This window comes from Sceloporus occidentalis, unplaced genomic scaffold, assembly GCF_023333645.1.
Source record: "Sceloporus occidentalis isolate IW3139 unplaced genomic scaffold, rSceOcc1.0.p SCAF_13, whole genome shotgun sequence".
NCBI lineage: Eukaryota > Metazoa > Chordata > Lepidosauria > Squamata > Phrynosomatidae > Sceloporus > Sceloporus occidentalis.
In genome coordinates, this window is record NW_028316993.1 from 20,731,275 (window position 1) to 20,756,430 (window position 25,156).

Below are 25,156 nucleotides of genomic sequence, written 5' to 3' on the forward strand. Positions count from 1 at the left end.
CAAATGGTGAGAATCACTCCTGCTGACCAGGGAAAAGCAACCTTCCAGGAATTTTTAAGTACAACTCCCATAATCTGTCACCACTTGTTCTTCTAGCTAAATTGCTACGACAACTTCTGAATAACCAGCTTCTCACTTTTGCTCATCCTCAACAGTTCTGAACCAAAAACCCACTTCTTACAACACTGAACTGCAGAATGGGAGCTTTAATCATTTTTTAAAATATACTTGCCCATCTTTCTTCTTGTGTTCCCAAGATGACCAGAATTAAGGAAAGGTCATAATTCCATGGCAAAGCATGTTCAACCAGACTTTGGAAAAGATTTTTACACAGGCTTCCAAACCCCCCCCCCCAAAAAAAAAACACAAAACAACAACAACACACAAAACCAAAAAAATAACAAACAAACAAAAAAGGCCTGCTGGTGGATTTTGAGAACCATAGTCCAAAAAACAAACTTTCTCAAGCTCTGGTTGGAAAGACCTTGGATCACCACTGCCAGCTGATGGAGGTGTCAGTCAGTGTTAAGCAATTTTGTAGGGTGTACAATTGTACTTTCTAGTATTCCTTCTTAATACTGTGTCCAGTTCTGGGCACCACAATTCAAAAAGGATGTGGAGAAACTGGAGTGTGTCCAAAGGAAGGCAAATAAAATGGTGAAGAGTCTGGAAACCATGTCCTATGAGGAACACCTTAGGGAGCTGGATATGTTTAGCCTGGATAAGAGAAAGTTAAGAGGTGATATGATAGCCCTGTTTAAGTATTTGCAGGGATGTCATAATGAGGAGGGAGCAAGTTTGTTTTCTGCTGCTCCAGAGACTAGAACGTGGAACAATGGAACAGCAAACGAGATTCCACCTCAACATTAGGAGGAACTTCCTGACAGTAAGGGCTGTTTGACAGTGGAACACAATCCCTCGGAGTGTGGTGGAGTCTCCTTCCTTGGAGGTCTTCAAACAGAGGCTGGATGGCCATCTGTCAGGGATGCTTTAATTTACATTTCCTGCATGGCAGGGGGTTGGACTGGATGGCCCTTGTGGTCTCTTCCAATTCTATGATTCTAATACACATAATGAATGAATGAATGAATGAAATTTTATTTCTAGACCGCTATTCCTTGTAGATCACAGCGGTTTACAAAAACACCATCAAAACCAATACATAGCCCAACAATACAAAAACCCACCCATACAATTTAAAAACAATACAAGGGAGGGCTTGTCTTCTTCAGGCAGGCAATTGGAGCTCGCCTGCCTCTCTCCCCGTAAGACATAAGGTCTGGGGCCTTCATTGTTGCCGATGCAATCCACTTTTGCTCAGCATACATTCCACCTGGGTCTTTACTTGAAAGTCAGTGTGGAAACCTCCAAAAATAGGGCACGCTCCACTTTCTTCTAAAAAGATACTGTCATGACATTCACCTTTTGAGTACCAAGTCAGAACTGCATATTCAACAAGTTGTTATTACTGTTATTGTTGTTTAAATTACCAAGCTTTTACATCAGAAAAAGGCTCCAAGATTTGACTAAACTGTTGCCAGTCACAAACAAGGAGTCCAGATGTTATGCAGGGCAACTGACACATTGTGCCACAAACTTCACAGCCCACACCTCTCAATATGGCAATGCTTGCAGTACATTACCCAAGCATGTACTGCATTAAGGCTTAGAATTTTTTAAAAAGAAAATGAAAAAAGCAGAAAGTCTCAAATGTCATATTCTGTGCCCAATACAGAGTTCTGCATCATAGTTGCAGAACAGAACACAGCCGTGCCTTCAAAACATCACTGCAACACCTAAATCATTGCCAGACCATCATCCCCCTTTAAGTAATTCATTCATTCCTATTGCATTTAAGGGAAGCTCAAATTTCAGATCTAAGATTTTCCTCCTTTGCCTGCTTTTGTTTTGTCAGCAGATATTGAAGATTCTTTGCTTTCTTTGGTTGCAACTGGGCAGTGTCTTCTCATTTGTGGCTGGTATACAAATGAATGGTGCATCAACAGAACTGCAAGAGAAAGGACACTTTCTAAAATAACATTAAGTTAACAATGTCAGACACTCTGGAACTCTACAATGTAAAAAGCCAAGTTCTGCAATGGTGCTCAGAATTTATAAAAGTTACTTGTTTACTACAGTTCCTAGAATCTCCTAGCCAGTTGGGGGCTTCTGGAAGATGTGATCCAAAAAGATAATTTTTCTATGCTCCAAAACAAGGCTCCAATTAATTACCAATAAAAGTGGACCCAAATGCAACAGTGCTTAGGGTAGGATGATGCATCAGTGTTCCAGCCAAAGCTAGCAATAGTATAGATAACCAACATATTTTAAAAAAAAAACTCTTCCTTCTTTCAAAATAATATTATCTAAATGAAGAACTATTAAGTAAAACTGTGTACATAGTTTGCCAGAGCCAGATAGTTGAATATAAAATTATAAAACGGAAAATCTAAGAACATCCATAGTATCAATACTTGTACTAGTCTGCTAATACAGGCAGCTCATGAAAAGCACATGCACAGCACACTACAGAGTAAGACAAAATTACAAACAATTTAGCATAGCTTTCTGAAATGTATGTGGAATAAAAAACCTGCACTCACTTTAACACTCCACACCATATTAGCCAATGAAAACTGATTTTCTAATTTTCTTTCTTTCTCCTGTTATTCCTTTTTCTTTCTCTCTCTGCCCTTTTCATCCTTTGCCCCCCTTGCAACAGAAACTGAACTGTAGTAAGAAAAATGTGTTAAGTAAAACAATACATGTGTAAAATTTGAAGTTGGGATGCAATGGACAAGGGAAGGAAGATTGGTGCTTTCGACCTAAAAATTGAACAGTGTCCATTTCTTTTTTAAAAAAAATAACCGGGGCTGGATTTGACAATATTTAGGGGTCCCATGTTTGCCCATTCCCACTTAAGAAGTACAGCATGGGAGGAGGATCATCCAGTAACTTAAAGAGGTTTCCCTGAGTTTAAAGCCTACAATTTGAAGTCTATTCATTCACTAGGTGGCAGACCTATTTTTATCTACCTTTTCCCCAAAAGGAGGCTTACAGTATTACTCAAATATAATAAAACTTAGTTACAGAGTGCCCGCGCCATACGCAGGCGCGCCTTACGCGGCCTTGAGCATACGCGCTCAAGCCGCAGGGCGCGCGCGGGGCAGAAGGGGCGGCGCATCCCATTCAATTGAATGGGCGCGTGCGCCTGTTGTGCCCTGCGTGCGCCTGCGCCACCGCACACGAGCCCCATTGTTTCCAATGGGGCTCGAGCATAGGCGGAATTCGCCTTACGCGGAGGGATCCGGAACGGATCCCCCGCGTAAGGCTAGGACGGACTGTAGTTGTAAATATAATATTATACAACATACATGAACTTAAAACAGAAATGAAAGCACTTAAATATGATTAATAATAATAATAATAATAATGATTTATTTATATTCTGCCTTTTCCTTGCAGAATCAAAACATGGTGTGGATAGATACCCCCTTTAAAGCGATGCAGTGGTCATGCGCAGCAGCCGTGGCTTCACTCAAAAGGATGGGCACAATTGCTGACATCCTGTTGGTGTCTTGTGTCCTTTATGCCATTTGGACATTTCAGAGGAAGTAATCTCCACCTCCTTGTACTCCCCTTTGTGCAGCTGCCATGGGCATCTACTGGTGGGAATATCTGGTCCTAGGAAGCTGACCTTATCCTCCCAGATCTCCACTGAGTTGGAGATCTGGTAAAATGACCCCAGCCCTCTTTCCATAACTGCAGACTGAAGCTGGTTGTTACCAGGATGCCTAGCAAATGCCAGTAGGTACCCTTTGGGCATGGAAAATATGAAGAACCACATGGGTATGGGACACTGTGCATACATTGTGGGGTGGCAGCTAGTTTATCCAACTCTGACAAACTAAGGGCTACGCTATCCCAGGCAAAAAAGGACAGTTTTGCTAGACAAGAGCTTGGCAAAGAAAAAAAAGGACTTTCCCAGTCTCTGGATCAAGAATGATAGCCAGCAGAGCTAAAAAGAAGTTACTGGGTTCAAGACAGACCACTAAATTGTTCTTAAGGATATAGTATAATACTGACCTTCCATCGGTTCCCACACTCATTGCAGAGCACAAAAGTTGTCATAGGCTCATCAGCACTCCGTGTTTGCACCTGAAGGAGAAAGCCAACTGTAATCAGGAGGGGTTGCTCTTCTAAACATTAGGAGCACAAATATGAGCTGTAAAGGTGTGGGGAACACTATCTCTACTTCAAAATTTTCATTTACAAGGAGCCCTGCTGGTAGAGAGGTTAAATGCCTATACTGCAGTCACTCACTCACAAATCATAAGGTTGCGAGTTCAATACCAGCCAGGGGATCAAGCTTGACTTAGGCTTGCATCCTTCTGAGGTCGCTAAAATGAGTATCCAGCTTGTTGGGGGAAATTAGCTTATAGTTATAAACCACTTAGAGACTGCTCTGGTGGTATGAAGCGGTATATAAATAAAGCTGCTATTGCTATTTCCAACTAATCTGCAAGTCACTTTTCACTGCTACAATTTGGGCCAGGCAAACTGCATTAGGACAAGCTAATTCTGCAACTTGCACAAATTAGTTAAACTAAGAATATCTGCTAACCAGAGAAAGGGGCAAAGAACTAGGTGGGATGCACTCATATCTGAGAACACCACCAGTATCTATGATTATTATTCATTACAGTTCATTATAAATATTTATGGATATCATCAGCAGCATATTTATTGATTTATTTGATATACTGCCTTTCTCTCAATATTAACAGAACCCAAGGTGGCCAACAACAAATTTAAAAAACACAGCTAAAACCTTCCTGAATCAAGTTTAAAAAAAATTAAACAATTCTATTAAAAATGCAAACCTAAAAACAGTTCAAGAACATATTAAAAGGACTCAAAGCATAGCACAACCCTTGAAAAGATCCTTCTGCAACATAAATCATAAGGCCTGCCTTAAATAAGGCGATCTTATGGGTAGAGTTGCTTTCTCAAACTTGGGCTTACAACTCCCATCAGCCTCAGTCAGGATGATCAAGGAAAAAGGGAATTACAGTTTCAATTATCTGAAGAGTGCCATATTGAGGAAGGCTGAATTTGAGTTTTATGTAAGAACCAAAAAAAATCTCTTAAAATCTTGAGGCTCATTAAATAATACATTACAGAAGTCTAAAGAACAAACACACAGGTTGTGATAATCCCAGTTTCAAAGCCATTATGTGCCCAGAATCCTGACATAGTGGAGCAGTTTCTGAACAACAACAACAACAACAACAACAACATCACAAATTCTGCTTGTGACCTAATATACCTGGGTTTCTCCTGCAGAATCATAAATCTCAACTACCCCATCTGGCTTTCCCTACCTGATTATATGTGCAATTCTTCTTCCTGCATTTGCCACACTGGAAGAGGTCAGTAGTGGTGCCACCAGTCTTTGCCATCTGATGCTCACGGATGGCTTCTTGGGTCATTGCATTCCTCAACTCCTTCAGCTCATCACTAGCCATTTCCTAAAATGCATAAGAGTATCACTGGAATTAAACATAACAGAAGCAATGGATACAGTTTCCTTTGAGGCTGCAGTCTTTACAAAAGAATTCTATGTAAGCTGAGTAAAATCAAAGTCCCACTGGGAGCAAAGCAAAACTTTAGAAGTTACCTTCTAGAGGCCTTTTCTTGACAAGATTTGTTCACAGCAGGTTTGCCTTTGTTTCCACAGAGACTCAGAAAGTGTGACTTGTCCAAGGTCACCCAGTGGGTTTTCATGGTCAAGCAGGGATTCAAACACTGGTCTCCAGAAGCGTAAGCCCATGCTCAAACCACTATATAGCACACTGGCAAATGCACCACAGTATTTTCTTGACCATATTTATTCAAAGCAGTTTGTGACTGCTGTCCTTTGGCACTCAGTGGGATTTGCCAAGGTTACCCAGTGAGTTTTTATGGTTGAGGAGATTCAAACCTTAGTCTCCACAGTCCTAGTCCAACACACACCACTACACCATGCTGGTTCTCCAATCACTCTGGCTATCCGAACATCTTTTTTAAACAGGCAGCTCTTAATAAAGGTACACTGATTAAGATAACCTCTAATCCAACATGTTATCTGTGCTTACCTCTGCTGTCATCCTGGCAATGAGGCTGGGTGAGATGGCTCCACTCAGTACATTCCGTCGTAAACTGGGATTCTTAGGGTCCTTCAGGTTGCTGATCCGGCTCCTCACTCTGTTACGGTACTTCATATCACTGCCCTTCAATTCCTGGTAGATATGTGGTCGCATTAAGGAATTATAAAGTAAGCATATAATAAAAGATAATAATGGGAGAGCTGAGTAGAAGGATACAGCACAAGGATCAGGACTGATCACTGCAAGACCCTTTTAAAAAAAAAAAGTAAGAAAGAAATGAACACCTCAAATAGCATGTGGTGTGCATTCACATAGGCATGCTAACACAGTTGCACACACATTGCACATTCATCAAGAATATTGGGACTTGAGGTCCCATGGTATTTTGTATCTGTCCAGGGGGGAGGTCCAAAATGAAACCCCTGTGGATACACAGACAAGACTGCATTTGATTTTTTAAAATTTGAGTTTGACTATTAATAATGACATTTTATAGGGTTGATTATTTATGGTATTAAAGCACCGAAAGTGCGTTTCTCAAATAAAATACGTTAACCACTGCTGAGAAGGTTGGAAGTCACTTTTTTTCTTCTTTTTGTAATAAGTTTCTTTTTTTCTTATCTTGTCTTTTTTTCTGATTGTCAGTGTTGTGTTTTATATATCTTGAAACCCTAATAAAATGAAAAATAAAAATGTAGATCAAACCAAACTTTCTATAGCCCAAGTTTTCACCACAGATGATTACAAGTTTCACCACCTTAAAATGTATTCTCAATATCTACATTCATCAATCCCTTAGAGGCGAAACCAACAATAAGGTTTCCTCTGGCTCCCTACAGGAGAATGCACAGTCCTACAGACAGTATTGGATGGCACATCCCATCATTCCTAGCCAGGCAGGTTAATAGTGAGGGATTATAATAATAATTAATAATTTGTTTTATTTATATACCGCTATTCCAAAGATCATAGCGGTGAACAGCAAGTAAGCTAATTTGCCCCCAACAGTCTGGGTACTCATTTTTGCGACCTCGGAAGGATGCAAGCCTGAGTTGAGCTTGGGCCCTTTTGCTGGTCTTGAACTCGCAACCTTGTGGTTTTGAGTGAATGGCTGCAGTACAGGCATTTAACCACTGCACCACCAGTGGTGGAGAATAATACTTCATCAAAACCTGGAGAGTCACACATTCCTCCTCCCTACTCTAGCTCATATTGGCACCTCACAACCTATATCCATCCACAGGATATGATCTTCGATTTCAGCTGCCATTTTATCACAATTGACTCCAAATTGCTTGTAATCATCTGCAGAGAAAAAAATGATGGAAAGAGTCAGTGAAAGTAAGAAACAAGAAATATGTTTATCTATCTGTATAGTTTATACTATAACCTTTAATTTCTATTTTAAGTATATATTCAAAGTAGATTACAACAAGTTTTGCTCAAGAACAAAACAGAACAGTACATTAAAAGGAAAAAAAAATGGTGTCCAGTAACAGCAAAAAATGTTACAATATAAGGAAGATTTTAAAGAATGTTCACTGAAATCATCACTGTTGTTGTGGATGATGGTAAGGAACATTTATTTTTATCATTTATCTACAATAATAAAAATGATAAGAACAACAACAGGCCACTGGAAGAAGAATGTAGGATTGTTTCAGTTACAAATTTTTAGGCTTAACATGTATCTGCACCACATAATTGCACACATTTGATATCACTAACTGTGAAGAATATGAATGCTCATATATCCCATTCTTATGTAAGAAAACAAAATCTTCCTCCTAGCCAGGATCGAGAGAATTTTTTTCACATTTTCATATTTTTGAAATGTTGTTTATTTGCTTTTCATGTCTGTCTTAAAATTCCACAAAGGTTTATTGTAAAAATAAACAGGCTTCTTTTGTACTTCTTTTTTTACACAAAACCATTGCATTTTGATACATACTTCTCCTGGCAAAAACTGGATAGGTCCTTTTATCCTCTCACATGGAGCAATTTATCTTGTTGCAGCTGATAAAAACTGCTAAAACAAAAGTTGCAAGTCCTCATGCTTCGGATTCTCTACTAGAAAGCTAAGGATGGCAAAAAATATTCTGAAATATTTGGAAAACGGTTGAAAGACATATTTTTCATGTGTTGAGAATTAACAAGAAGAATCCTGGACTGGCAAGAATTTTCACAGTTTGGGAATTATTCTGCACAAAATTCATACATAGTTGCTTTGTGCATAAAACAGCTTTTTCAGTGCCACCAATAATATTTCTATACAGAAATATTTTCTGCAAAGAAGCTCATTTCCTGCACTGAAAATGCTATAATTAGGGAGATATTTTGTGGCTGATTTGCACAGTTAAAGAAGCCTTTTCTGCACAGGAAATGGCTGCTTCTTTGCAAAAAAATATTATTTTCAGCACTGAAAATGGGATTTTTTTTACACAAAAAGGCTGTTTTTTCCACAAAAAAACTATGTGTGAATTTTCTATAGACTAAGTCTTGAACTGCAAATAGGCTTTGAAAACTGTTTTTTTGAAGATTCTCACAGCAGGAAGAAAATTACTTGTTTCTTCCTTTTAGAAGAAACTTAGTGAAAGACTCTGTCCCTACAGAAAGTTCTAGTATATTACCATGAACTGCAGTTCTCAAGCTACCTTGAGGATTAAATCAGATGACTTGGAAATATCTTTAATATGAAATTTTAATTACCTCAGTAACCTACAAATCCCCAGGACACCTTGGGATGCAAGTGTAACACTTAAAATGTTATCAAACTGTTACAGTAGTGCAGTGCAAAATTTAGTTATAGTCCAAGTTACAGCAGGACATAGTAATTACGAGCTCATGTCAAATACATAATGGAAAAGCTGAGTTTTCAGGAGAGATCTGAGGAAAGTAAGAGTTTTCAGCTTTTAATAATTGACTGATGTCACATAATCTAGGCACTACAACCACAAGAAAAAATGCACGTGCATGGACCCACCTCATTGGCTAAGTAATACATTTTTTGTTCCCTTTCTCACTAATAACAGTGAATTTGAGCATCCAATCTGTGGAATGTCTTCCTTGTCAAAGCTACTTTTGTTCTCACCTTCCATTTTGAGAGCTGCTGAGATCATCTCAATGCATTTGTCCCGAACAGAGTCTCCTGTCAGATAGCAGGGTGCCAAAAAGCAAACAGAAGATGCAAATGCTGCAGTAACTGGGCTGGTGGGTGTCTTGGGCCCCTCTTGGTTAGGTTTGTTATTGGACCTGAAGAAGGCAACAAGTGACAGGTCTTCACATAAGTAGACAATTGTAAATACTGCATGGCTGAAGCACTACCAGGGACAGCCCAAAACTAACTGCAACTAATCACCAAATGGCACTTCTTCCCTACCCCATACAAAGCCAAGGTAGATATCATTAAAGACCAGTACTCATTATCGTGATGCCAGAGGTATAAGATATAATAACAAACAGTACCTCTTCTTTCTTTGTGTGATAAAAATTAAATCATAATGAATTCAGTAACAATTACTGACAACTACAAACAGCTCACTGAAGTAGCTGCCCTATTCTGGCTCTTGACAGGGTTGGTGCCAGAGATTGTCTTTAAGTGAAGTTACAATATCTGTGGACTGCATCACTTATTTAAAGCACTCGTGCACATTAAAATAAAATAAAATTATCAAAAGTGATAGCATAAATTTAAACATAAAATGAAAGCTATGAATAATCCCTTCAGCAGAGAAAAACTGTCCGAGAAAACAGCCCTGCTCTGATAATTCCTCATAGTCACTAGCCATGTTTGTTGAGAGGTTCAGGGAGCTGTAGGCTTAAAAACAAAATCAGATAATTTCAATGCAACCTTAAGTGATTTGTGTCAAATAAAATACCATAGCCAGAAGGTATCAAGATCACACCCTTTGAGAACCTGTTATAATAACCTTTCTCAACTAGAACTGTGAGTAAAGTTTTCTTGGCATTCCAAACTAGCGTGCTTATTATTTAAAAATCAGCAATATGTGATACTGGTAAAGCTGACAGATTAATTTACCTGTCCCCAGACAATCTCTTGGGGGAGGAGGAAGAGGAAGCCACAGTAGAAGAGAGTGAGTCTTCTGAATGTCTTCTTTGTAAAGAAAGAGAAAGGGCATTATGTAAGCGTGAGAGGACACAGGAAGTGGTAGAAAGATTATGAGGTCTTCCTTCAAACACACATATACACTTGTCCCTCCACATTTGTGGCTTTGACTTCTGCAGATTTGATTAGTCATGGATGTTATTTATATGTTCTCTCTACGAAAATCTAGGTCCTGCAGCACAACACTATGGTCAGCTTTAACCAAAGGTTGCACTGAAGGGCCTAGAGCAGTGATGGCGAACCCACTGCATGCGTGCCGGAAGTGGCACTTTGGCCAATTTCCTCGGGCACGGGGCGAGGGAGAAGGCGGAAGAGGCATGCGCGTGCCCGTTCCTGCCCCTCCCTGCCTTTTCCTGGCCTCCATCTGTCTCTCGGAGACAGCTGGAAGCCAGAAAAGGGCACTCCGGAGAAGGAGCCAGAGGACTGCACCTCTGGCTCCTCCTCACAGCCTTTTCCCAGCCCCCAGCTGCCTCTTCAAGAGAGCTAGAGGCCGGGAAAAGGGCGGGGAGAGGAGGAGCGACTGGCGCGTGCCAGTGCCTCCTCCTCAGGGAGCTTTGCCTGTCTCGAGCTGTCTCTGGAGAGACAGCTGGAAGCAGGGAAAGCTCCGTGGGGAGGGAGGCAGGGGCCCTCCCCAACTCCCTCCTTCTCCAGTTACCTTTCCTCTCCCCCAAAGGGCTTTAGAGAGCCCTTTGGGGCGAAGAAAGGTCCGGGAAGAGGAGGACTGCGGCCCTGCCCATGGCTTCTCCCCCTCATGGGCCTTTGCTGACCTCCAGCTGTCTGTGAGAGACAGCTGGGGGCCGGGGGAAAAGGCAGGGGAAGAGCCCCGCCCAGAGGGTGGAAGCTTCACCCATGGAGGGTGGAAGCCACACCCCCTGAGCCAGAAGCCCCGCCCAGCACACAGCCCCATCCCAGGGGGCAGAAGCCCTGCCCCCTGGCACGCGAACCTAAAAAGGTTCGCCATCACTGGCCTAGAGATTCCTAGAGAGAACACTCCACTAGGCATTTGTGGCTCCTCCAGCACAATTCTATGTAAGATGTTGACCACAGAGTTGCACTGGAGGACCTAGAGATTTCTAGAGTGTTCTCTCACATAAAAACATGGTGTTTTTGTTATTTGCAATTTTTCCACATTCATGGGGGTCCTGTGCCCCCAACCCCAGAGAATGTGGGGAGATGAGTGTAAAAAGCACACATACCTTTCTTTCTTGAGCTCCAGGTGCAACTTTTTGGAAACAGACAAAGCACCTTTGGGATCTCTGCATATAAAGAATACAATCTGATGTTCAGTCATGCTGCATCATGGCACTCCTCAAATCCCATCCCCACCATCACATGCTTTATTGCCCAGTTTGCCCTGGCAACCCAAAAAGAGTGGCTTCTTCAAAAGCTGCAGTATTCACCAGCTGTCCATCCAATTACACTATCATAGTTTCAACAGCTTATGCTTCTTCAAATACAGCAAACCATCATAATCTACATAACATTCTTCAGACAGCAAAAATTGATGAATCCTAAAGAAAGGCATTTCAGCCTTTTCTGATGCTTATAGGGGAGGACAAAGTGTAGCTGCAGGACTATATGCAGTGCTCCCAATGCCATCTTTGTGGATTCTGATCCATCTCCCTGTTTTTTCCATACCTCCCTTTAATCCTTCCGGATTGCATCATAAAAACTATGGATGCGAGTGCAGTGGAGGCTCTGTTTAATGAAGTTCTGAATGCCCCTCAAAATATATCAATTGAGGACACCTCAACCATCTGTCAAGGACAACACTCTCTGGAATTATCCAGTATTATAATACTCTGGTTGCACCATTTACAACACTTTATTTTTTAAAGTTTTTAAAACACTTTCCAAAGACAGCCAGGAGCAGAGGATATAATATGCATTACCATGATCAGATCTTGTATCTCCAGAATCTTAAGAGTTGGAAGAAACTGCAAAAGAGATCTAGTCTAATCCTCTACAATGGAGGAATACACAATTAAAGCACTTCTAAAAGATACTTATCTAACCTGTGTTTAATGACCACAAAAGACAGAGACTCTATGCCCCCTCAATGCTTTATATTCCACTGTTGAACATTTCTTTTAAAAGTTCATCCTAATGTTTACACCAAAACTCTCTCCTTGTAATTTGAATCCATTGGTTCTCATTCTAGTATCTTGAGGCGGCTAACTCATTTCATCATGAAAAGACTACTTGCAAATCTGCCTTACAGTAGCATTGTCTAGCCCACATTTTACTAGCTTTTTTGCAATTAATAGCAAGGGCAGCCTTGTCAAAAGTTTTACTGAAATCAATATATACTGCATCAGAGCATTGCATTAATCTTGTAATTCTATCATATAGAAAGAAAATGCAATACATGCATGTAGCTTGGAAAAATTTCTTTCCATGTTTTTATCAGTACTTGGATGAAATTTTAATCTGGGAGTCACAACTGAAAAATGTAGCTGTGTCAAGCTCTAAAACATGACAAAAGAAAGAAAGAAAGAAAGAGTAAACACATGGCCCAGAATTAAGGCCCATTCCTTCTCATGAGGGACTGGAAATGGAATGAAGGATATTCTCTAAATCTGTAACTGAACTTAGTTCTAAAATAACCCCTTGCATAATACCTACTGGGACTGGATCCAACACTGCAACCTGTGTATGTTCTCATCATGTACACATGAAAAAGCAGAGCACCTCGTTCTTGCTGGGGTTTTTTTCTCTAGGAACTTTCAAAAAAAGAAAGAAAAGGTGCTGGAATACTATGACTCATCTACATGGTGTTTACATTCCCCTTCATATATCTTTCTCATCAGCAAACTGTACCTGTCTGGCTTGGGAATGACAGAGGTGCAACTCTTTGGCTCTGTCTCTTGAGATATGGACTTGTTCAGTTTTCTGGAAAGAAAAAATTGGAGGTAAAATAACAGTTAGTGCTTTTCATACTTGATATACCCAAAGATCAGATCAATTTATGTACCCTAAAATATTGCTCTGTCCTTAAAACATGTAAAAGGACATCTCACAGGCACCTGTGAAAAAGTAGGAATGAAGAATAGTCATGCTTCAGTTCCTTTCATTTCCCAAGTTGTACAAATTAATGATCCCTCTTCACACCTTGCTCCACATTAATTCTAATGTTAATAGACACATATTATGTGGCTTAGTTTTTTGTGGGTTTTTCGGGCTATGTGGCCATGTTCTGGAAGAGTTTATTCCTGACATTTTGCCAGCATCTGTGACTGGCATCTTCAGAGAATGCTGGCAGAGAAGTGAGTGGGGTCTATATACTGTGTGACCCTTGGTTGGGAGGAAGTGAATTACATGTTAATCTGTGTGTTGGTCTGTTGTTGTATGGTAAGGGTTTAATCAGAGATCCATTGTCTGCTGGAAAAAACCACTGACCCTAGGTCCAGAATTTCTGGGTCAAAAACTTCAGTGTTTTCAAACAGTATTTTATGCCCAGGGTGGTTTATAACATGGGCGGGATACAGACCGCCCAAAAAGGGCGGTCTCACGCCGCCCTGGTTTGCTCCACGAGGGAGATGCAACGGACAAACTGTGTGGCTCTGTTGCAGAACAAAAAGAACCTCCAAAAAGGAAGTTCTTCTTGCGGCAGCTTAGTGACGCCGCAATGCGCCAATGGTGCACTTGCGGCATCACAAGGGTGGTGGGACGTGCAGATGCTAAGTGACCATCACGTCAAAATGGCGGCACCCGTGTGTACAAGGTGCCGCCATTTTATGCCCCCGTCACGTGCAAGGGGTGAGGCCAATATGGACGGTGCGTCCTCGGCCAACCCCTAGTACGTGACAGGGCGACGCAAAGGCCTGTCTAAATAGGGCCATATTCTGCTACTGTTGATTTTAATGGCGGACCCAATCTGCAATGTCTCTTGTGTTCCTTGATTCGTGTTTGAACACTGCGTTTGGTGGTCCCTATGTAGACTTCTGGACCATGCCAACAACTATCAGGTCAGAATGCACAGGGAAGCCATTGAAATCCACAAACATCTAGACAACTTCAACAGAAAAGAAGAAACCTTAAAGTAAATAAAGTTTGGCTACCAGTTCTTAAAGACATCAAAATCAAGACCCAGCAAGTGCAAATGAAAATAGGTCAGTGACAATGGATCACTAATTAAATAGACACCCTTAGGTCTTGACAGTCAACAACCAGACCAACACACAGATTAACATGTAAAGCACTTCCTCTCATCAAAGGTTCACACAGTATATATACCCCCCTCACTTCCATGCTAGCATTCTCTGAAGATGCCAGCCAGATGCTGGCATCAGGAACAAACCTTTCTAGAACACTACCACGTAGCCTGAAAAACCCATTAAAAATTATGGATGCCAACCGTGAAAGCCCTCCCTCCAGTCCATCTGCCTCAGAGGGAGAGAAGAATGCTGGACCTGATCCCCCCCCATTCCCTTCTCCTTTTGTGTGGTGTCTTTTAGATTGTAAGCCTGAGGGCAGGGAACCATCTATTATCCCCACTGTTGTAAGCTGCCCGGATTCCCAGTGATTGGGCGGCATATAAATAAATCCTATTATTACTATTATTATTATTCGACTTCACATTATGTGGCTTGTTTGCATGGGGGGGGGGGGAAGAGCAAGATTCCACACAAAGAACATGTCAACCTCCAAATATTGTTCCAGATCATGTGTAGGGAATGTGTAGACCTCCAGATATTGTTGCGCTATACCTGACATCACTTCTAGCCAGTATAAACAATTTTGGAGTCACAGCAGGTGCAATCCAACATGTGGCTGGCCATAACTTGTCACTATTTGAACTAAGATAGTCCTAACAGGCCAATACCTGTCTTTTGGCTTTCCATCAGGACTTTTGCAAAGGTTTGTTTGGTGAGAAAGTGCATCTTCAACTTGCAGACCAGGGAGGTTTCCTTTTTCTTTTTCCTTTTTATTTTTCTGGTCCTGTGATGATTCTGAAAGAAAATGGCATTTGATTTACTGTTATTAACAGCCTTTAAATGGCTTGCAAAAACTACAGTGTGTAAATACACTTGGTGAGTGAAATCACTCAATTTCAACTACAACATGCTCTCCTCCCCAGTCATTTAATCTGAGGAGCACTTATCTACCACCAAGTCATCAAACTTTGCAGCCTATTGCAAGGCAATCAATTCATAAAGTGCCTTCTGCATCATAAGAACGTAAGAGGACCTGCTACACATTTTCTGGGACGCCCTTGTCCACCTCTTACCTAGCAACTTTTTCCAGTTCTTGATGAGGACTTTTCCTAGAGCTACAACCTCCTCATCTTGGCTGTGCTTACGGATGGTATTGACAGCTATGCCTATTCTTGTCGTCTGAAAGGAGGAACAGAACAATTAGCATTAATGCTCAGAGAGGTAAAAGTGTCTGTTTTGTAAACAGGCCCCTTCAGAAAGTCACATTTTGGACAATAGTTCCCAGAATTCCTTGCCAGCATAATTAGAGTTGTAGCCCAACAAAGAATTTTTCCTAAGCTCTGCTCTCCTCATGGATAGGTTAAAATAATTGCCAGGTTGGCATAACAATGCACTTCTTGGAGCCAAACATTGATCCAAATACAAACTTCAGTCAAGTGTGCAACTGATTCACCATTGAAAAAAATATTTTGCTAAAGTCTTGGGATGTGTGATGCCACCCCAAGGAGAAAACTGCTAAATATAAAACTATTCTTATGGTAAGATTTAGATACAAATTAGACCCTTGCAAATAAAGTGTAGAGAAGGACTCATGTGATCCAGGTACAAATTATAATTCATCCATGAAATCTTCTGTGTGATCGTAGGCCTGACAAACTTTAAAGGGTTGTTGAGAGGATAAAATGGGGAAGAGAAGAAACAATGGTTGGTCATGTGTTTCTGACACTCCCACCCCCAAAGCACCTTGATCCATCCCAATTAATTTTTTTAACCCAAAACTAGCCCAAACACACTAAATGCAGTTGCTTTGAGACCTCCCAATAACATTTTGAAAATTAGCTGCAGAACAAATGAAATAGAACCCAGAAGTGATGTGACATAGCTTCTAGTGTGCCACTGATGTACTATGGCAGCATTTGGAGATCAGTAGGTCCAAAACATGTCCCTCCTCCCCATGCAATTGCCTATCCAGTATCTGTAAGGATGAAGGGCAGTTCTAAAACATCTTAATACAATCAATCAATCAATCAATCAATCCACCATCTTGAGCTTCTTGGAGAGATGATTGGATAAATGCAACAATGCTCAGATTCCTCAACATGTTTTCTTCATTTTCCATGCTGTGGTACCTGGAGAAGCTGAATAGTCATCGTGCAGCTGTTCAGCTTCTTTAGCAGGTCAAGAGCTCCTTCCTAGGAAGAGGGAAACCCATGAGACATACTGACATGCCTTAAACACTTATTTGTTTATTTATCTCATGCAAGATGTTCCATAATGTTCTATTCCAATTGCGAGGAACATGTCGCCTTCCGTTGTGGTTGGACAGCAATTCCCATTGGCCCTAATCAGCATAGTCAAATGAAAAGTTTCATGGGATTTGGAAGTTTGACAACATCTGAGGAGGCTCAATTTGTCCACCTCTATTCTATAGGGACTGGAGCTTTTGGAGGGACAGACAAGACGCCAATGGTACTTTTAAATTCTATTCCCATGATTCTGAATTTACCTACAGATAGCATCAGTGCATCTTGTGTGGCCTTACCTGTGAGATGTTCGTTTTCAGCGATGTAGGTGGAACTATCCTATAACGTGGGTTGATTCCATCTCTTGCTCCGAAATAGGCAGGAAAAACAGACTTGAAGGAGTTGCCACCAGAGGGAGCAACCCCCTCCATCCCTCAGTCAATATTAAAGCCAAGGATAGAAAACAAACTCTGGCGGGTTATAGACCGTCCATTTGGGGCAGTCTGGGCCTGCCCCTTTCCCCGGAGTATCGGGGCTTCAGTGGCTACACCGGCAGCCGCTGAGGCCCCGATCCGCCGCTTTTCAGGCTGCGGGGAAGCAGAAAAACGCCGCTTCCTCGCAGCCTGAAAAGGGGTGTCCTTGGGGCTTCAAGCCTCAAGGACACCCCGCGGCGGCGGGGAGGGGGAGAAAGGGGTCGCTTGGCCCCTTTCTCCCTTGCTTCGCTGGGCGCAGCCGTCTGAAAGCTGCGCCCAGCAAAGCAAAGTGGCGCCACGGACCAGGAAGGAGCTCCGAAACAGAGCTCCTTCCTGGTCCGCGGAAAGGGCACCCTAGGCGCCCTGCCGCAGATTGATGACGTCACGTCCGCGCCGCCCCATCTAGAGGCGGCGCGGCCGTGACGTCCTCACGGCGGCGGCCATATGGAAGGGCCGCCGCCGTTTAGTGCGTGACGGGCACGCACTAGGGTTAGGGCGGTGCGGAAGCACCGCCCTTTTGTAATCCTAGTGCGTGCTCGTCATGCACTAAACTGCTGGTGTGTAACCGGCCCAAGAGAGCATTTAATGCAAATCTAAGTATAATCAATAGAAACTATCATAAAGTCAAACTAAAAATACTAACAACAACCCTTGCAAAGCCAAGGGAAACAGCCTCCTCAGTTCTGGGTGGGGAGGATATTTCCACCTACATCGCTGAAAACGAACATCTCACAGGTAAGAACCAATGTTCCTTTTTCCAGCGATGGAGGTGGAAACATCCTATAACATGGGACTTACCAAATCTCCCCAAACCAATGGGTGGGTGAACTGAGGCATATAACTTATGTGAGAACCTCCAGATGTGTCTTCCAAAGGAAGCCTCTTCTTGATTCAAGGCAACTCAACAGAGGTGGCATGTAAATGTGGAAGATGAAGGCCATTGTCATGTCCTACATTTATCTTAGATGGATGTGATTGTTGGTACTGCAGAGGAAGTAGCTGCACTGTAAATGGAGTGATCAACAACTGATCACAACAGAGATATCTCAATCTCCTTGTAGCATGTTAAAATGCATCCAAGACAAGCCACAGTTTTATCAATGCCTTGTTTTGATTGTGACAAAAAGCTTGACTCAGGCTTGCATCCTTCCGAGGTCGCTAAAATGAGTACCCAGACTGTTGGGGGCAAATTAGCTTACTTGCTAATTAGCTTACTTGCTGTTCACCGCTATGATCTTTGGAATAGCGGTATATAAATAAAACAAATTAAATTAAAATTATGTTGAAATCATTTCTTGAATCAAGTTATTAGAAATGTTGGTTTTGTCATCAGTGACCTGGATTGGGTCAGTCATTTGGTGTACATGAACCCTTAATGTTAACTTGTCAATTTGAATCAGAATTGAGCTGTTAGTAGTTGTGGTTGAAAACAAACACTATTGGTTTTAATTGAAGCCAATTTATATTGTGGAGTAGAGATTGTTGGTCGTATTTTTTATTTATTCATTTTGCTTATTGAGAGTAACAAAATGATTAGCATCGCCCTAAGCTGGCATTCACCATTATTTGGAACGCCATCAGTGGCCAAATCAGACAATCCTTCTCAATTGGCAGCAACAACCACTGTTCAAAGGGATTTGAACTTATTTGGTATATGTCAGAACATGTGATTTATCTGTGACATCTATTTTTGAAATAGCTAGAGGAACCACTCTAGGCTCCTTGTGTTCATGACAAACTATTAATTGAAGCAGATCAGGCACTGTAGGTGCGCCAGTAACACTAGATCAGATAACTGAGAACAACCTACCTGCCTGAAGGTGTTCTTCATGGATCTTACCCTTTGTTTGGTCAGGTAGACTTTGGTCAGCAATGCATCTACAACCACTCCAAAGTGTTGTAGCTTCTGAAATGGAACTAGGTTGTCATTTTCATGAGTTAGCAGAAAACCATTTCTGGATAGGAAGGAAAGCACAACTTGACATCTGTTACATCTTATGGAAGAGAAACAGATCTGATCAGGCCATTGTGAAGTAATGGGTATACATGAAGATCTCACTGTTTCAATGTGTCTCTATCAGTGTAGTGAGTGTCACTGAAGAAAACAACAGACTGAATGGTAGAGCCTTGTATGGAAAAAGCTTTCCCTGGTAAGCAGTGTGTAGATAATTGTGATGAGGTAGGTGAATTGGGATGCAGAAACAACTACAACTAAGAACAGGGACACACAAAATCATGGAGCTGAAGTGCATCCAGGGTTTTCTGGAGAATCTCCAGTCTGAACCTGTTTTTTTTTTAAATAAACCAATTGACCCATTTTAGCTCTAGCACCTCATTCTAAATTTTGTTTGTTTTAAATGTAGAATTAAAAAAGCCTCTTTGTTTTTACAGTTTTTAATTGTTCCAATATTCATCAGACGTCTTGTGGCTTTTAGGCGGGTTACAGACCACCCTTTCCCTGGTGTATCGGGGCCTCAGCTGTTAGAACGGCAGCCGCTGAGGCCCCGATCCGCCACTTTTCAGGCTGCGGGGAAATGGCAAAAGGCCCCGCTTGGCCCCTTTCTCCCTTGCTTCGCTGGGCGCAGCCGTCTGAAGGCTGTGCCCAGCGACGCAAAGTGGTGCCGCAAACCAGGAAGGAGCTCCGAAACGGAGCTCCTTCCTGGTCTGCGCAAAGGGCGCACTAAGCGCCCTGGTGCGGACCGATGATGTCACGTCCGCCCCGCCCCGTATAGAGGTGGCACGGTCGTGATGTCATCATGGCCCCCATGTGGAAGGGGAGCCGCCATTTTGTACGAACTCAGTCCGTACTAGGGTTAGGGGGGTGCGGAAGCACCGCACCTTCCTAACCCTAGTACGGACTGACTCCGTATTTTAATGGCGGTCTGTAACCCACCAATGTATCAGCCAATGAATCTTTGCTTTCCTGTATCTTGAGGAAGCAATGAAATAGTAATGAGAATGGTATATGTATATGTGAGCAAATTTTTAGAGTTCAGAGGACCCACAGGTCTTCTGAATTTGTTATGAAAGAAAGACTGCAGTCTTCCTCCCACCCTTTAGCATCAATCAGCCAGGACTGAGGCTATTTGTGTCATTGTTTGACAAGATAGGTATTGTCACTTACATTGTTGTTGTAGGTTTAGGTGAAGCAGTGCCTGGGACTGATGGTAAGGCTGGTAACTAGGGCCAGTTACACACCGGCAATTTAGTGCGTGACGAGCACGCACTAGGATTACAAAAGGGCGGTGCTTCCGGACCGCCCTAACCCTAGTGCGTGCCCGTCACGCACTAAACGGCAGCGGCCCTTCCATATGGCCGCCGCCGTGAGGACATCACGGCCGCGCCGCCTCTAGATGGGGCGGCGTGGACGTGACGTCCTCAATCCGCGGCAGGGCGCCTAGGGCGCCCTTTCTGTGGACCAGGAAGGAGCTCCGTTTCGGAGCTCCTTCCTGGTCCTCGGCGCCGCTTTGCTTTGCTGGGCGCAGCCTTCAGACGGCTGCGCCCAGTGAAGCAAGGGAGAAAGGGGCCAAGCGGCCCCTTTCTCCCCCTCCCCGCTGCCGTGGGGTGTCCTTGGGGCTTGAAGCCCCAAGGACACCCCTTTTCAGGCTGCGGGGAAGCGGCGTTTTGCTGCTTCCCCGCAGCCCGAAAAGCGGCGGATCGGGGCCTCAGCAGCTGCTGGTGTAGCCACTGAAGCCCCGATACTCCGGGGAAAGGGGCGGGTCCAGACTGCCCCAAATGGGCAGTCTATAACCCGCCCCAAATGGGCAGTCTATAACCCGCCCATGTTCAGACCACTGTCTGCCAAACCTATTGTCTCTTGTAAAACAAATATCATAACTGTATCTATGGGGAAAAAAGGAGGATTGTCCCTGGTGAAGGGACCTCATTTTTTATTTTTATGTGAAAAAGCAAATGATTTTCCCTTATCATTAATTTTATCAATATTGTATCCAGTGATTGTTGAGTTTATCACCAATGAAATTATCAAATTTTGTTTAGAAATGGCATCCACATGCCAGCAGTTTTGTTTATGTTCACCTGATTATGAGGGATCTCATGAAATCTTTAGCCCACATAAGGTCGGCCCTTGAGAAAATGATATAGTTGAAGCAGCCCTAATTGCCAAGGAGGATGCTGTTTATGACCGTTTATCTGTTCTTTCATCAGTGTATGTATATATACATGTATATTGCATATGTATGTGTGTGAAAGAGAGAGGGAATGTGTGTCTTGTAAAGCTTGAGTATAAATGGGAGAAACCCAGGGGTTATACTGAGTCATCCATCGGTTAGATTTGCAGTTTTGCCATTACCTGTCAAGGTAAATGATAAAGCTTATTAACAGACACCGAATTTAGGTGTAATGTGGCAGGTTTATCCCACTCTTACCTGATATCTTTGTGAAGACCGCTCTGAAGAGTGTCTCTAGGATTGAAGGCCCTGGTCTAAGAAAAGTCACCTTTGCCTTATGGCAAATCAAGACCGTTTCTTGTAGACTAATTGGAGTGGAGGGGTGGCCTCAAAAATGTTATTTAAAAATCTTAACCATTGTGTAGTAACACTACAAAATGTTCAGTCACAAAGATGGAGGGAACGATCTTGCTCTCTAAAGGCTCTCCATTATCATATTTAGACAATACAGGAAAGTCAGGGCCTTGCTTTCATTCTTCATTTGAGGAATGTATTATAGAAAGGAACCCCCCTTTTTTTAAAATAAAAGATGGTAAGGTCTTTTTGTTGTCCTTAGACTCAGCCAAGAGACTTTATTGTAAGCAATTTGTCCCCAGTACGAGGTGGAAATGTCAGATTTGGTTTGTAATGGACATCTATGTGTCAATTTCTTTGATCAAATCTGTTGTTGTACTGGAACTAAACCAGTTGTGGTCTTGGATTGTATCAAATCACATTAAGGCTAGTGTCTCCTGAAATAGCCAATATCTTAAACCATTTCTTAATGTTCTGGCAGAACTTTATTATGTCCTCAAGTGTTTTTTGTTTGTTTGTTTTTAACAAGCGCTGTAGGCCACACATAGCTCTAGAAAAAATGGAAACAGGAGAAACAACTTTCATTGAGCATAAACTATGGCAATCACAAGTGGGATCTGCTGATTCCCATAACAAATTGACGTGAGCTGTAACTATACACACACACAGAGCTATTGAATTTGGTCTCACAATAACAATCTATGGAGGACTTATGACCTTCATAAAATCTGTATGAAAATGGAGTATTTGGTGTTGAAGGCCCAGGTTTGGAGGGGGGAGGAAAATCCTTCCCTTGAGGAAGATCAGGATCCTCCAGCTTTAATTGCACCGAGGTGCCATTAAACTCCAATATATTAATTGTCTTATACAATAATACCATAAAAACAAATACAGTAATAATAAAAGATCATCAGACCCCAAAGTCTAAGAGATTTCAGGAGCTACTGAAAGGCCCTCATTTTTATTTGTATTTTTTAATATATATATATATATATATATATATATATATAGTCAGATCACATTCCTCTTTTGAGGAATGAACTCCAGTTAATATTTTGTTTTAATAGATGCAGACTGAAGAAGAAGCAGCAGGCCTTTGTTCTTTTGACTTGGTGTCCTGAATCAAAATGGCTGCCACACCTTAAGTTGCAGCTTTGCTTCTTCTTTTAAAAGGGGAGCACAATAAATAAATTGTTTAGGCAAATTCTCCCAAAGGAGTGATTGAAAAATCCAACTAGGGGATGATGCACCTGGCAGATCTTTTTGTTAACCCTCTCTGATCCCTTCAGTCCGAGTGCATCATGGAGGAAGGAGAGGAAGAGGAGGAGGAGGAGGAGGAGGAGGAGGCAGTTGGTTTTGGAGGGAAACTCTCCACTTGCACTTCTGTGCAACTGAGATCTTTTTCAAACTGGCATTGCAAGCTAGAAACTCTTTTAAACCAGCAATGCAAGCCAGAAACTCTTTTAAACTAGCAATGTGAGCCAGAAACTCATTTAAAACTGGCAATGCAAGCCAGAAACAAACTCTCCAGTCATAATTCTGAGATCACTGCCCAAACCTCTTGCCAGGTTTGATGTCTGCAGTGGGTGCAATCTGGCCAAGGACAGGTGGTTCTCTCCTCTGGCCACGCCAAGGCCTCTCAGGTTGTCCATCTCACCGCCCAAACCCCTTCTGGGGATGGTGACTGCGGTGTGGCGCCTTTTGCTTAAGGACAGGGAATATTCCCTCCTCCACCGCGCCAATTCCTTTCGGGATGTCCATCTCACTGCACAGACCCCTTCCTGGGGTTGGAGATTGCAGCGGAGCGCATCTGGTCCAGGACAGAGGGATCTCCCTCCTCCGGCCACACCTGGCTTCAGCCAGACATGGCTGGGCTGTCTTCTTCTTCTTTAATGCTGGAGTTGGGCCTAGTTGACTCATAGCCCAGCAGCTTCTGAACTGTCTCTCCCTGCCTGGCTTTGTTTCAGCCCTTAGAAAGTCAAAGGGATAGAGCAAGACTAAAGAAAACATAGTTGTTTTTGCAGGTAGTTGTCAAGGCAGGAGAGAACAGATTATGAATAGAAGAAGAATAGAAGAAATATTAGAAGAAATATTAAAGTCTTTAAGACAAAGAAGGAGGAGAAAAGGAAAAACACAGCCTACTCGGAGCGAGGCAGGAAAAAGACTGGGGGATGGAGGGGGTCGCTCCCTCTGGTGGTGACTCCTTCAAGTCTGTTTTTCCTGCCTATTTTGGAGCAAGAGATGGAATCAACCCACGTTATAAGATGTTTCCACCTCCATCGCTGGAAAAATACTTATTCAAGTTTGGAAAGGCATCCATATATCCACTGATCAGAGAATCTTACTACTTTATCTATACATGAATATATTTCTGAAACCAACTTCTGATTTATTTATTTTTTGACACATCACACATTTATTTCAACACAGGACTTCTCTTCCCTCTCCTTATTGTTTTTGCATTTGCAGTTAAAGACAGCAGTGGTCATCGCTGCTTAAATGGGGATCTCCAGTCCTAGCGTCAGGAACTGATATTATTAAGCACCGGAGAATGCTTTTACAGGTTCTCTCATGCCTTGTCTGCAGTGCCTGGGGCCAGTGGCCCTGGATAGGCCATGATGGCAGCTGCACACATTGGGCCAAGCCCAGTGCAGTGGCACAGCATTGTCTGCATGGGCCAGCCAAGCTGACACAACATCAGCATGCACACCCCAAGAGCCATGATTGCCACACCCCATTGGGCTCACCAATGAAAGAAAAGGGTAAAGGGACTCCCTAACCTGTGGGCAAAGGTCTCTGAAAGTACTGGCATGTGATTAGGTGTTCCTCTACTCTATCTCCTCCTTGGTTGCACAGACAGGCCCCTGGAAAAGTGGCAGTGCACTGGGAAGCATGTCCACCAAACTCCTGCAGGTAACAGATGTGTCAGTGGTGGCGGTTTCAGAGAAGGGCCATCCCCTTTCCTTGCACTGCTCAGTTTGGGGAAGGGAGATGGTATGCCACCTGGTGTCTTAACAGCTGGCCAGCCCAAGTTGGGTCCGATTCAGGTGTTAGCATGCCTCAAAAGCCCATGATAATCATAGGGTTTCAGGGAAACACCAGGGCTTCCCACAACTTTGCTAACTCTGGGGCAAATAAAAGAGGTACATTCCCATCATCACCAGAAAAGAAACCTCATCTATGCCAATTTCAGGTGGGAAGGGAGAAACAGTCACTCCTCCCTCTCCCCATGACCTCTTCTTCCACAAAATAGAACTGTGCCTCTCAAACTATTCCCAATGAATTCTGGGCTTCGCTTCTGAGGAGCCCCAGCCACCATGGCCAATGGTGAAAGATTCTGGGATTCTAACCACATCTGAGAAACCAAGATTCTGAACTACTGATGAAAAGTGGAAGCTAAAAAAGTGATATGGCAGGCACTTACAGTTCCTTTGGGCTCCCATTTTCTTACTACCTTGTTTCCCCGAAAATAAGACACACTCATAAAATAAGCTGTAGCAGGATTTCTAAGCATTTGCACAATA

The 25,156-nt window shown here is 42.6% G+C and overlaps 1 protein-coding gene across 4 annotated transcripts in view; it reads right to left on the reverse strand.

The window, feature by feature from the left end:
* Nucleotides 1–1,078: 1,078 nt before the first annotated feature.
* TCEA3 (transcription elongation factor A3) overlaps nucleotides 1,079–25,156 on the reverse strand; it is a 30,420-nt gene continuing 6,342 nt past the window's right edge. Inside the window, exons 2-14 of one of the 4 annotated variants that reach the window (XR_016271855.1) lie at nucleotides 16,562–16,624; nucleotides 15,506–15,611; nucleotides 15,101–15,227; nucleotides 13,096–13,167; nucleotides 11,472–11,531; nucleotides 10,189–10,260; nucleotides 9,241–9,401; nucleotides 7,393–7,454; nucleotides 6,138–6,287; nucleotides 5,385–5,531; nucleotides 4,087–4,158; nucleotides 2,604–2,730; nucleotides 1,079–2,008 (exon numbers count right to left, since the gene is read on the reverse strand). Coding sequence is in view for 1 of the 4 variants with exons in the window: in XM_089478966.1 (XP_089335092.1) it covers nucleotides 2,000–2,008; nucleotides 4,087–4,158; nucleotides 5,385–5,531; nucleotides 6,138–6,287; nucleotides 7,393–7,454; nucleotides 9,241–9,401; nucleotides 10,189–10,263; nucleotides 11,472–11,531; nucleotides 13,096–13,167; nucleotides 15,101–15,227; nucleotides 15,506–15,611; nucleotides 16,562–16,624 (1,104 nt within the window). In the remaining 3 variants the exon portion in view is untranslated. Of the gene's footprint in view, nucleotides 2,009–2,603; nucleotides 2,731–4,086; nucleotides 4,159–5,384; nucleotides 5,532–6,137; nucleotides 6,288–7,392; nucleotides 7,455–9,240; nucleotides 9,402–10,188; nucleotides 10,264–11,471; nucleotides 11,532–13,095; nucleotides 13,168–15,100; nucleotides 15,228–15,505; nucleotides 15,612–16,561; nucleotides 16,625–25,156 lie in introns of all 4 variants that reach the window. The other 3 variants (XR_016271854.1, XR_016271856.1, XM_089478966.1) reach the window with 3 other exon arrangements.